General features: G+C 33.4%; 1 protein-coding gene across 7 annotated transcripts in view; it reads right to left on the reverse strand.

Annotated features, from left to right (window-relative positions):
• Nucleotides 1–14,478, reverse strand: part of LOC108693170 (sterile alpha and TIR motif-containing protein 1) — a 93,118-nt gene that overhangs the window by 3,370 nt on the left and 75,270 nt on the right. For all 7 annotated transcript variants that reach the window (XM_018201974.1, XM_018201970.1, XM_018201971.1 and 4 more), the window contains 3 exons: nucleotides 3,999–4,100; nucleotides 997–3,021; nucleotides 229–395 (listed from right to left, as the gene is read on the reverse strand). In XM_018201974.1, the coding sequence (XP_018057463.1) occupies nucleotides 229–395; nucleotides 997–3,021; nucleotides 3,999–4,100 (2,294 nt within the window). The remainder of the gene's footprint in view (nucleotides 1–228; nucleotides 396–996; nucleotides 3,022–3,998; nucleotides 4,101–14,478) is intronic.

The following is a 14,478-nucleotide window of genomic DNA, read 5'->3' on the forward strand; positions in this document are numbered from 1 at the left end:
ATAATTAATGAAATTATTATAACAATTATTTTGTGATACAGTAAACATAATTGTATTTAAAATTGTATTTAAAATAAAATTATTAATCTTAGAAAGCGACTGGTAAATATTTCAGCTATAATTTGTTTTAGAGAATTTATTTTTTAGAAATTGTCTTCTTCATTCTGAGTCATTTCCTTTTAATAAAAAAAAAAAAAAGAAATGTAAAAAAGAAATTAATTACTTTACCTTTCTAATTTGTCTACGCAGGCGTCTTGATAGTCATGAATCCAACGAACACCGTTAAAATGGCAAACCGCGCGCATGTCTTCAGGAAGTTCTTCAGGTTCCGGCCATTGAAAATTGTCAATGATCGGGATTATGTTGCATTGTGATTGCAGCGCGGCAACAATTTCCTATAAGATAATAAAAAAATAAATTGATACACTTCGCAAAATAAATTAAATACTCTCAATTTTAGAATATTTTCATTTGCTGAGAAAAAAGATAATTAGTAAAAGATATTTTTTAAAGCTTTCTCTTCTTTAATTTTAAATTTTCTAAAAAATGAATTGAGTTAATTGAGAATTTATTCATTTCTTTTTTGCGACTTCGAAATTGATAAAACGAAAAAAGCAAGCATACATTTTAAATAATTTAATAATGTATAATTAATCCTTAGTACACACAACTCTGGCAGTCCGTATCAGACCCACATCAGGATATTTGTAACCCAGCGTTTTCTTTTGCTTGTTTCTCGGATTGTGATGCATCGATTTTAACAAATTTTTTTAATCTATCATTTGAAGACTGAAAAAAAAAGAATTTTTGAATCAGAAAGCCTAAAATATCGCAGCACAAAAGATATTTTGCAATAAGTGAAAAGGAATCGGAAGAAAACGTGAACTATGAAAATCGAGTGAGATCCCATTGTGTGTACTGAGGGTTAAAAAAAACTGTAAAAATATTTCAATATTTTTCTAACGAAAAAAAACGATGAAAGATATTCAGACTCACCCTATGTACCCAATCCTTGCACTCGCTGTCTTGTATACACCTCTCCAAAGCCTGGGGTGTAAGTACGAGGAGGAAGTGTTTGGCCTGCCTGATGCTCTGTAGCAAGTTGTTGTCAAACTTGCCAGCCTCAAGCCTTTCGACGTCGATGAAAACCGTAAAACCCCGCAACTGTAGATGTACCTTCAACAGACTTGCCAGTTGCGAGCCGTTCGATCTACGATAACTGACGAAAACGTCAAGGGACTTGTCAGGCGATTCGTACTCGCACGAACTGAACTGATTGTGCTGCATATTCTTGATGGCGTCAAGTATCCTGAGCCGATGAATACTATTGGTGATGCCACATTCCGCCAGTAACTGATCCTCCGAGAGATTTCGTATCGAGTCCTTGTCTACTCCGGCGTTCAGCATGCTATACGTGTAGATGGAGAACTCCTGGCCGATCGACTGCAGGAAGCTATTCAAGTTACCAGTGTCGCGGCTACTGTAATCAGCCATTTTCTTCAGGTTCTGCAGCTCGCGAGCGAATCTGCGACGCATAATACCGTTGGTCAGACCGATATCCTCGCGCAGATTCTCCTCCGTCAACTGCAGCAGTAAGTCGCCATCCACTCGGCTTTCCACAAAGTTCGGGGCTACTTCGGCGAAACCGATCTGCTTTACCCATTCTCGAACGTCCTCAGTAGACCATAAAGGCACTTGCTGGCTAAGTTTATGCGGAATTTCTTCGCCGATTAATCTTAAAGCTTGTGCTGCGTATTTAGACGCAATCGCGTTCGGACAACTGGCTACTTTCTTCAACGGCTCGATCGCGCCGATCGTTCGGAAGATATCAGTATTGCCCTGTTGCTTCTTGATACCTGCCTCCATGCAAAAGTGAAAAGCTGCTAGATTGCGAGCCTCCTCTCGTTTAGAACTTAGGACCGGCACAAGCCTTTCCAGCCAGTTCTTACTCTGACCATGTGCGTGCGCTAAGTTCGATTTAGCGAATTCGTAGGGATTGTGCGACGTGACGAAAGGTTCGACGAGATCGAGGGTGCCGGACTTGAGAACGGCCGCCTCGATCTCTTTGTTGGCGACCAACACGGCGATCGCTAGACAAGCGTAATACTTGATGTTGTCATCGTTGTGAAAAGCAAGCGGAAACAACCACATTGGCACCTTCCGCTTGATCATCGCTTCTTGGTTCTCAGCTCCACCATACAGCGACAGGTTCGCTAATGCACCTGCACAATGACGCAGAGTCTCCACGTCATTTTTTCGACATTCAAATAGCACCGCGTCCAAACCACCTAATCTGATGACGTCGCTGCAGGTGCCCTCGCTGTGTTTGAACAAATGCTCGAGTATCCCGGTACCGACGCGCGCGTGATCCACCGAATTGGCGTTCTTCGTGCACACACATGCGACATTCACCACTTTCTCCAGGCCGTTCTCCACCACGTGAGCGCGATTCTCCGTAGTCAAGCATTGCTCTAGTAATCTGGCCGACGAGAACTGCAATTCGTGATCATTCGCTATGCAATTTGACATGAGTAGATCAAGACCGCCGCGCGTCCTTAGGGTGTTGCACAGGGTATAACCCAACTCATGGCCATGTGTAGGCACTGCCCAAGCCTTCCGGATGATCTCGTTCACCCTGTTCAACAGTTGTGGCGCTTTGCTGCCGCTGTTACTGCTCTTGCCACTGTCGGCGCTCACCTTTAACCGCTCCACGAAGCTGTCGAGTAGACTGCAATACTTGGCGATGGCACAGTCCACATCCTGCGGATTTGACTTGGAACAAAGTAGATCCAAGTCATCCAACGGTAAGGACAAAAGCTCATCCTCAGCGGTTGGTGGTCGCATGCCGTTCATCAGTTGATTAACTGCACTCGCAGCACTGATCATCGATTTGGATGAACTCACGCCCGATTTGGACGCGATCGTGATGCTCGATTGTGAGCTCGAGGCTATGTGCTTCTCGTGGTTGAAAATACCGGTCGAGGTGACTGTCTGCCGCTGCTGTTGCGCTGCCATCGCTTTCTGCACAGTACGAAAACATTGTCCGTTCAGTTTTCATCAATTTTGAAATCTTGAGAAAGTTCATCAAGGATATTGTTGAAAAGGTCTTGAGAAAAAAACTTGAGGAATCAAGTTTGACAAGCATTAGGAACTCGAATTGCCAATGAACGAGGAATAGGTGAACTTCAGAGAGCTTTAAAGGATGTTCTGATTGATCTTACGATCATTAGGAATTTAATGTAAAATAGATAAAAAATGGAGAAAGTTATCGGAAACATTAGTTTCTCATTCATCGTTATTAAAAAATACACATTAAAAATCAGATTTATAAGTACATTCCTAAAAATACAGTTCATTCCTAAAAATACAGAAAGATATTTGCTTAATTAAGTTTTCAGCGCAAGCAAGAATTTTTTATTTAAATTAAAATAAATTTATAATATTTTTTTATTTCAAAATAAATTTTTACTGAATAAAATTATGTTATTGTTTTTTTCAATTCTATAAATTTTACACTTTGTTTACCATTCGCGAGTCGAGGCTACATTTCCTTAGCATCATCCTTGCAACAACAACTTGATGAGTATGATTTCGACGTTTTACACTTCTCACAGGCTTCTCGAATCATGCGAGTCCACTTTTCGACTGGGGTCCGACTGCGAGCTCGTCGGCGTTTAAATCATCGCTCGTTGCATCGCTTCTGCGTTAAACAGCGACGCAACCTCAAGTGCCAAAAAGCGGCGCAGGCCGCGGTTTTCCAACGTTAAGAATGGCGATTTACGATTTCGACTATCGGTTCGCGGACGTTTTAATGCGCGTTCCTTGGTGAACCGCCAGAAGTGCAAATGTAAACCGGGAAAATTATACGCTTCGCGTTTTTTCACAAACTGATGCACCACGACTATTTCATCAAGATGTTCGATTATCCGAAGAGAATTTTGTAGTTTTCCATATTCTTTTTAACAAAGTTTTCAAAAAAATTAATTCTATTTACTTACCTTCTCGGAAGTAAAAGAATCACTTTGAAGCTTCATGGTAGATGCTGCCATGTTGTTACTCTCTTGATGCGAGAGATCGCCAGCCTTCAAGCTTCTCTGTTCCTGAAAAAGAAATATATTCAATATTTCTTCTATTAATCGCAAACTTATTTTTTAATTTAAATAATAAATAAACAAGATTTATATTTGAACCGAGTTATTATTTGAAATTAAAAATAAAAATTTAGGGCTACGAATCAAGCTAGATGTTAAATGCTAAAATTTCTATATATAATATAAATTTATAAACAATCTAAACCAGATCCCGATGTCAATGTTACACAGAAATTTAAAAATTCTGCGATACAAATAATAAAAACTGCACACAATACTCTCTTTAATGTCCAAAATTAATCCGAATATATTATTTCCTGCAATCAATAGAGGCATTATTGTAATAAATTCATAGTTATATATAAATCGTTCTATATAAATAGTGGAGACGGTATCCATTAAAAAAATTAGTCAAATATATCAAAATATAAAAAATTTGAAGAAATTAAAAAAACGTTTTAATATATGATCTTAACATAATAGTGGCACTTGGCGAGTAATATGTTAAACTTATCAATTAATAATTCATCTTTTTATCAATTATTACAAAAACTCGAATTATTACAAAAACTTTTCCGATTTCTTTGTGCTATCACTCGCAATCAAGAGATCTTGCAACAGAGAATCCATAATTACGTCTGGTTTAGATTGTTTATAAATTATATTGTATATATAGAAATTTTAACATCTAGCTTTTAACATCTAGCTTTGTTCGCAGCCCTGTATTCTGATTTTTATTTTATTATTTAAATGGGTTATTATATTACATTTTTATTATATTTAAATTTATTCATTAAAACCTTACAGTTCGATGATTTAAATTTAATTGTTATTTTTTAATCTCAAGATTTAATATTTGTATAATACAATCGTTCTTCTAAAAAAATCACATAAAAATTAAATGAAAAATAAAAAAAAAATTTTTACGAATTTTAAACGAATTTTAATTGTAAAACAATATTATTTAAAAATTTTAAAAATAATATTGTAAAATAATATTATTTTTTCTAATTGGCTAACAATAAATAATAATTAATTATTCTGTAACAAATATCGACTTTCCTGATGTAATAATATAATAAAATAAGGTAAAAATAATGATATAATTGTACGATAACTGCATGATTTCTCGTGCAGAAACAAGAAATGAATATACAGAAAATATATGAAATTCTTGTTTACTACATTTCTTTTTTCGGCACGAGAAATCATTATCTTACCAATTATCATTATTTTTATCATTTACACTTTATTACATTACATAAGAAAAATCAATATTTGTTATGGAATATCTAATTATCGTTTATTGTTAATCAATCAGAAAAAAACATCGCTTTACAATTAAGAGTAAATTTAATTTTAATTTTAATTTTTTAATTCAACTTAATTTTATTTTTCTAATAAAAAATCAAGGTCAAATTCAGTGATATAAGTAATAATAATATATATATTTGTAATATATAAATATATATATTTGTTAGCTCTATGACATACTGTTGTAAAGTTCCGCGCGTTGTAGAGAATTAGCGCGTATTATCGAAAGTTCACTTATGGTGCTAATTTGCAGTGACAGATAGACGATAGTATCTCGTACCAAGAGAGTACAACTGTTGCACTATACTCTGGATTTTTTTTGGTGTTCTGTACACCACATGTAGCCACAACACGCACTTCACGGATAGCATAATTACATATGCATTTCTGTCATTCTAATCTTTCATCTAACAATTATTCATCTCATTCGAATAATGCAAAGAATCGAGAAATTGCAAGAATATTGTGCAAACATTTATTTATAATGCATGTATAATATACCGTCAGAAAGAAAACATAATATAATTCTACATATCACATTAAAAATAAATATTTCATTCTTTAAAATGTTTTGCTTTATTTACATGAAGTAAAGAATAAATTTCTTAGAAATGAAATTAGTATCACAGAAAAATAATGAATACCTATAAGATGAAGATTCAAAATTCATTTTGAAAATCCAATAATATAATATTAAAATAATTGATCATTTATAAGATTGTCGTTATTACATTTATTTTTTAATTTGCTATACTAAAGAAAATACCTTATCGTTGCAGAGAGAATAGGAAGCGGGAATATTTTAATCTGATTAATTCTAATTCTTAATCGCGATCAAACTAATCTGATACAGATAAACGTCAAGCATCCAATTATACTAAATAATATATATGTAGATATTGAATACCCAATATAACACCAATGTCTTGTTCTTATCACTATCACCGCTCTTCAAGTATCGGAAAATACAATGGTACTTTCCTTCTCGAGACTTCACGATACAATGATCGGCATTGTGGAAGGCTCGGTCTCGCTCGTTTTGTCTTCTCGTCATCGATCTTTCTTCTCCTCTCTGTCGCCTGAGATTCTCCCGACGTATTTCTCTAAATATAATTTGAGCATTTCGTCACAACCGCTTGTGTTACGCGACGTATTAAGCACGATTCTGCTATTACACTGATCTTGCTACCACCTTGCTTTGCAATTCATGACGTCAATGATAATGCCGTGAATAAATATATATTAACGGATGAAAAAGAATATTATCTCGTCGCAGAAATCGCTCCATGGAGCCCACAACCGAGTAATGTAAAACTAACAGAATAATAATTAATTACGTCTCAATCTTTATATTACATTAAATTTGAATACATTTGATATTGAAATTATTCTTGAAACAGCTTCTCATTAGCTTCTAAAAGCATGATATTTATTCTGAGATCGAATATATATAATATTTATATTTTTTTAACGCTGCTATTTTTCATTTTAATAATTGTAATTAATAATTCTTAATCCTGTATCATTTGTTTTTTTTTTTCATAGCCGTTTCGCATGAATTGTTTTCTTTTTCATAGCCATTCAGACAAATTTCTTCAATTGACTTCCCACTTAAAAATGATGAACACTCGATCGCACAAGGCCATCTTTGCTTTCTTAGCTCAATCACATGCGGTATTTTAAAAAATCGCGAATGATGTGAACAAACCCTCAATTTTAAATACATTCCAACCCGTCAGTGGATGTTTTCAAAGATTTATGCCAACAATGAGCATAATTCCATAAGGAAGTTCTTTTAACTGTCTAATTCGGTTTTGCGAAATTGTTTATCGAATGGCTTATTATGATTCAGTAATTTATCGAGAATATCGAATATTATCGAAGGCAAGAAAAAGAGATCCGAATTGAAACTTTCTCAAGACTTACCACTCGCGATTTTTCGAACTGTTTTCGATGCAATACTCCACGATGTATTGGCCACGGTGCGCTCATATTTTAAATGAGATTTACATCACCCTTTTGATATGAAAATAAAATCGATAATTATTTTTTTAGACAATTAAAAACGAATTACGACGCTCGAAATAAATATTCTCGTAAAATAAATAATTTATTATTTATTGACAAAATTTCTGGAAGAAATTAAAGCATATTTGTCGATAATTTCAATAAAATTACTCTCAATAATTCTTTTTTATTAATATTCTGAATTAAATCATCATAATTTCATAACACTTGATAATCAATTAATTTTTACAAAAAATTATCTTTTATTATCTTTATAAAGTTATTTCAAATTCTTTTTAATTTATCTCGATAAAATTACTTCAACAACTTTATCTTGAACTAAATCACTTTCAAATATTTTTAACATAATTATTTTATTCGTTAATTAATCTCACATTTATCACATACATTCAATAATCAAATTACTACTTTAAGACTAAAATTCAAAATTCGCCTGATAACTATCGAATAAAAATTATGATAATTATAAACCGTTTCCTATCGAATTATAAAAAGCACAGCTTTGGACACCAAGTGTGATGGTAGCGCGATGCAAACTAATCTAGACTGTGCTTAAGTATGATTCACTACCCGGCGAGAGAGTTTAATTTCGTTACGCATGAAGCAAAGAGAGGGCAAGAAAAAGAGAAGGAGAAAGAGAGAGAGAGAAATGCGTTTCCGCACGTCAATCGCGTAATCGGTGCAGCAGCTTTTTAACAGTCCCACCATTGCTGCTATTTTTCGACTAGCCTAGAAATAGTTTACAAGCGAATGACTCGCTCGCTGTCGAATTCGCGAACGGTACTAAACAAGTATTTTAATAGCCCGTTCGTGATTTTAACGCTCGTTTGCATTCTTACTGAAAAATCATTATAAATAGCAAATAAAAAGATATTATAGCAGATACAAAAATTGTAATCGTAATATTTGTTTCATTTGTTGCATGGAACATGTTTCCATAATAAGATCGATAATTATTCAATTAATGTAATTCTGAAATAATGAAGTCTGTAATAATTTTGCGATGGTCATCAATCATCAAAGTATTTTTAGGTAATTCTATAATTGTGCTTATTTTATTTTTGTAAGTACATAAAGTGCGTAATTATTCTCTTTGTGTAACATATAATGTTCGTGTTAAAAATGCAACATTTGTTTTTCTGTCTTTATGCTAAGTGATTATTAAATAGCTGTTCGATACATCATCATATTGATATATCAAAGTTCGATGATCTATTCCACTTTGAGCAACACACATTGAGATCAAAGTCGAGGCTTTCGCGACTATACAATGAATCTATATATATATATACATACGTACGACATACTGTTATTCCATCAATTATCTTCGTAAACTCGATAGCAATCCAAATTTCTGTGATTCATAATAATATGACTATTTTGCCGAGGGTGCAAGGCATTTATTGGTTTTCTATCTAGTTTTTTTATCATCGCGACTTATTGCTTCACACGACGATACTGATAGTCTCTATTTTTCAGAAAAACCTGCGGGCAACCCAATCGTGTGTCTCTGGCAATGTCCTTGAAAATGTCGCGGTCGACTGGTTATTTAACTACTACGAACGCTCGCTCTATTTCGGTTGCAGTCTACCAAGGTATCGGTGACACTTAGCAGTTTGTAATCGTTGCCTCTTGGCACATCTTCCGAGTTCTCACCGAAATCTCAACGATGATCTCACGTCGCGTCATGTCGCATCGTGAATGAACGACAAACTAACAACAGACAACTCTGTCATCAAAATACATGATTCTATTTTAACATCCGAACAGCGGGATGTTAAAATACACTATCTTGTATGTTTTACTAGCAGCATTGCGTTTTACGAATTAAAGCTAATCTGATACGAGAGCAACAACGAATTTCTCTTACTTCTTCTTATATTATCTAATTATGAAACAAAGGAAAGAAGATCTTTTCGCGCGATTAACAGCGAGAAATAAAGACATTTCATGCTGATGTTTGATATTTTTAAAGTCAAAATAGATCATATGGTTAAAATTGACAAATATTAAAAGGGTCTTCAAAGATAAAAGGTACCATTTTATGAAAAATAACGTCCATGATCACATCTCAATTTTGATGCTAGTTTAAAAACGCTAAACCCAACTTCTAGCGACAGATTATTCGGTTCAAGATTGAACACTACATATATGACGTTATTCGTTTTCACTACGTTATACATTTTCACTATCTAGCGTCAATATATATTTTCACTGTTATCCACTTTTATGCCCGTTTTCACCAACATAGATTAACTTTAATCTTGGTTCAACTTATTCTTTGTCTTTTTCTAGTTCTAAAGATTAGAAAAAGACGAAGAGTAAATTGAACCGAGATTAAAGTTAATCTACATTAGTAGAAATGGGCATTAGTCACATATACGTATATACATATTTTGATACTGAAAATATAAACGTCAAACAAACGGCAACACGAAAAGACATCTTAATACGAGACTACCAGTTCGCCTAAAGATTGGCTTGACTTGAAGGCTCAAGATTGTCGTACCATTTGTGAAGTGACCTGATTGCCCGAGATCCGAGGATGACGTTGCATCGCATTGCTGCGGGGTCTCAGACTTGGAAAAAGACCCCGCGCCAGCAGCCTCGCTAATTGCTGTCCCATGCAACATGCAACCAACTAACCAACCGACCTATCAACCGACTGACAACGAGCAATGTCGCGAACAAACTGTTTCTTCGAGGGGGTAGCGGATTATCGACCCGAGGGTTGCGACGAGGAGCACTCGGTCATCCCCGTGACTACCGTCTCCCCCTTCTCCAACGTTTTACCATGGAAACGGAAGCGATGTTTTCGCTAAAGTAGAAAAAGAAGCAATGAAAAAATAGACTCAAAAACAAACTACTTGGCGTTTTTAGAAAAAAAGAATTTTTTTATTTTGGAGAATATTTTTTTCTTTTATTTTTCAATGTAATTTTCTTTTAATTAGAAGAACATATAATTGGCGACGGTTGAAAAATATATGTTCACTTCAAAACATAAAGTGAAGTTTCTAATAATTGATATTGCGATATTAAAATATTTTTGAACTAACCTCGTCTTCTCTCGAATTTTAAATAGATCACATATTAAACGAACTATTTTTATCCTGATTTCAAGAAATTAGATTTTACGAACGTTACGTTGTAGTTCCATGAATTACTCAGGTTGATTTAAGTGGAAAATCCTTCTTAGTTGTCATTCTCTTTCAACCGCATGTTGACGCATAATTTCCAATAACATCTTATATAAGAAGGTACTAACATAGTATGAAAAAATATAGATATACAAGTATAAAGTACAAGTGCACATGTTTATGAAAATTTAATCTTCTTCCTATCCTTCGCGGTATTTTCTATAGTAAATAAATTATCTTACAAGAGAGATGCCAGAAACACAAATATATTCATAAAAAGGGCATAAATGTAAAAAAAATTATAATCATTAATTGTAAATTTTTATATCAATAAGCAGATTTAAGCAAATTCTTCGACTTTGAGCAAATTCCAATTGATTCAATCAGTGATTAATTCAAGTGGCTTAAAATAAAATTTTCAATATTCAATTAATTATTCTTAATTAAAAATATTTTAAACGTAATTTTATTCACTAATTTAATTAAAATATTTAAGTTTTATGTTAATTACTTAATTACTTAATGATTAAGTTAATCGAAGTTTGGTCGAAGTTGTTTTTATAGAATTTCATGTCTGTTTGCTTCAATAATGCGACATCGAAGACATCGTTCTTCTAAGTCTGGCGGCATCTGTTGGAGAAGCTTTCAAGCCGTGAATCGTACAAAGATAAGTATAACAAGATGTATTGTGTCTTTAATCAGAGATGTACGTACATAGTGTTCCTCATTTCAATTTATTATACGTACACTATCAAACTCACGGTAATCGTCTCCGAAACATAAATGACTTTCACGAGACACATTTATCAAATTATTTCACGTAATTTCGTAAATTAGACAGGAAAATGATTTGTGATGAAATTGCAAAGCGCCGAGAGAATTCGCGATTACTGGCACAGGCGTCGCAAGGCTGGCACGTGGGGTCAAGGATAGTACGGCGCGTAAAAAGAAAAAGAAATAATAGCTGAACACACCCACGAATGAAGTAGCACGCAATCGCGTTTTTCGAGTCGAGCCTTTTTGTCCCAAGAAAGACGACGATTCATCTTCCCTTCCGAGACGGCTTTTTTGTTGTCGGTTGAATCTACCTACGTGATTCACGCAAAGATGCCATCAACGAAGAAACGCCTGATGTTAAGAAGATTAATTATTTTTTTCCTTGTATTCAAAATAATGCAAAACGTGATATTTGGAAGATTAAATATTCTTTTGCGATCACTGTAAATTAAAAATTAATGTTTTGTGCGATATATAGAACATGTACAGTTGAAAAGTTTAAATATTTGTTTATAATAAAAATTAAAATTTGGAATGCATATATAATGTATATATAAAATATTAATCATGTTTGTATAATAAATTTTAAACTAAATAAAATAGAACATCTGTGATTTTTTAAAATTCAATATGAAAATATTATGTTTTCATTATAGTGGAATTTTATTTAAGTATTAGACAAATTGTAACAGAATAGATTAGAATTAGAAATTTAAGTTGTATATCTAATCATATATTTATACATATCCGATGTACATATATTACATCATATCGTTCCCTTACTTAAAAAATGACACAACTAAAAAAGATTTTTTAAAAATTATTATCATGGATGAGTTACATAAATGTTAACCTATTAATCATCCAAAGCGAACTAACTCAAAAAAATATTATCAAAATATTAAAAAAGATGATTTAAAAAATCATCACATCTAACAAAAAAAAGTTGTCAAGGATTGCAAAATAAAGTGGCAAAAATAACATTTAATCAAATGAAGAATATATTTTCTTTGTTATTTTCATTTATTATTATTAATTAACTAATATATATTGTACTAATATATAAGTATATTAATTAATATACTTTCATGACAAGTTGAAAAATAGTTTTTCACTTTTTCTAGGAAATTTAATTTTTTTAATTGTATCTCATTTGAAGTAAAAAAGCGATATGTGTATACCTATATATGTATAAATAATAAAATAGGTAATTTTATTAGAATAAGAAAATATATATTATATGTAGCAGATTAATAATTATCCTATGTACTAAATTAATAATTTTTTTCCGAATTTATAAATATGATTCTTTCTATCATATTCATTCAATTCTTATCTTTTTTTTTTTTTTTAGAGAAAAATCATAAGTAACAGATTGCGGAAGGAATTGATTCAATCAAGCTCGATTCTACCGGGTGTCCCGTGGATCGCACGTGGAAGGAGCTTTCGCGATTATTTACGCCTAGCGGCGCGTCATCTAAATTTAGACGAATTCAGTTAGGTTGGTTACTACATGACTCTTGAGTCAGCAACATGCAAATTTCTGAACGCAAGCCAAACCGACTTCTCGTGTCGAACGACACGTCGTCTCACGATTACACGAGACTGTCCGCGAATTATCCGCCTGTTGCGATATATATGTTCGTACCTCGCGATAGCGTGCGTTCCTTTTACGAAATCATCGCCTTGACCGATAATCAAGGCCACGATTGCAATCGTTATTGGAGAAATCACAACTTCGACTCGCTTACTCAGAGAAAATGTTATGCGATTTATACAAGGTGAAGATGCGCTTCGAGTCACATTCGAGTGCAATTTATCTTACTTGACTTCTACTTTCGATGATGTTTGTTATTGCATTTAAATCCAGCTCAAATAAAATTGCTCGTTGAATGATATGGATGCATTTTCTTCGTTCGCAAAAAATATATGTGTTCTTTCTCTCCTTATTTTTTTCATAAAAAATCTACATAATCTATTTAAATTTTAAATACTAGGCACAACAAAAATATTGTTCTGGTCGAAGCTGGAAGCTCTTTAATGCTTAAATAATTCAATGATTTTAATAATTCAATACATTGAATTATTTAAGCATTAAAGATCCAGCTTTGACCGGTATATATAGGCATTTAATTTCTAGTTTGTTCTTGGTTATGTTCTCACATATACGGTCTAAAAGATTCTTACTGTTAAAAATATTGTTATATTTAAATATTTTATTAATAGAGACACTGAATTAAATATTTCGTTTAAGTTATAATTAAAGCCTAATCTACAACGTATTCTTTACTTTTTGTTTCTTCTTTTTATCTCTTGCTCTTTCCCTCTTTCTTACGACTGTTTTATCAACAATCATGTTTCTTGTTAATTACGTTCTTGTCTCTTCTGAAATTCAATTTTTATTTCTGGTGACAACAAAGAAATAAAATAAAAGGCAGAAATGCAAGAAATAAAAAATAGCAAAATGCAAGAAAAAGGAAGCAAAAAAGCACATTATAAATTAAGCTTAAAGATGTATTCAGGAATCATTTCGACAATTTGCAACGATTCGGGCTGAGTCAGTCACAAATTCCACATTTTAATTTTGTTGATTTTAACTTTGTCAAGCGAGAAAAATGTCCAGTGATGTCTTCAGATAAGTACATTTTAAGTTTTGTCATCATTCATCGAAGATCCGTGTCAATTTTGTCAAAAAGGAAAATCGAGGAAAATCGAGGAATTATATTTGTCATGCACGCGCAGTTTTCTCCGATACTGTTGTGGAAAACGTAATGTACGCGCGTGTCAACGACCGCAATCGTGCCTTTACCCGCGTGAGTTTCCGCACGTTGCCGTAACTTCGTGCCAAATTATTCGACCGCACCCACAAAGTCTTTCTCTTGGTCCTTTTGTTATCCCAACAAGAAAGGTCAGGCTTTTGGAAAGCGAGAACACCTTAACAAGCGGTTGAGAAGAATTTTCGTTCACTCACGTTCTGATTTTTTAATTCGGACCATTGCATTGTTTACGAACACAAAGGTCTGACCACGAGAATTGAAGAATATACAGCTGAACCGTGTGACACTGATCGTGTCCGTATTCACGCCGGGCAGGAAGTAATAAGCACGGAGAGCTATATAATTTTATACACA

Source organism: Atta colombica, unplaced genomic scaffold, assembly GCF_001594045.1.
Source record: "Atta colombica isolate Treedump-2 unplaced genomic scaffold, Acol1.0 scaffold88, whole genome shotgun sequence".
Taxonomy (NCBI): domain Eukaryota; kingdom Metazoa; phylum Arthropoda; class Insecta; order Hymenoptera; family Formicidae; genus Atta; species Atta colombica.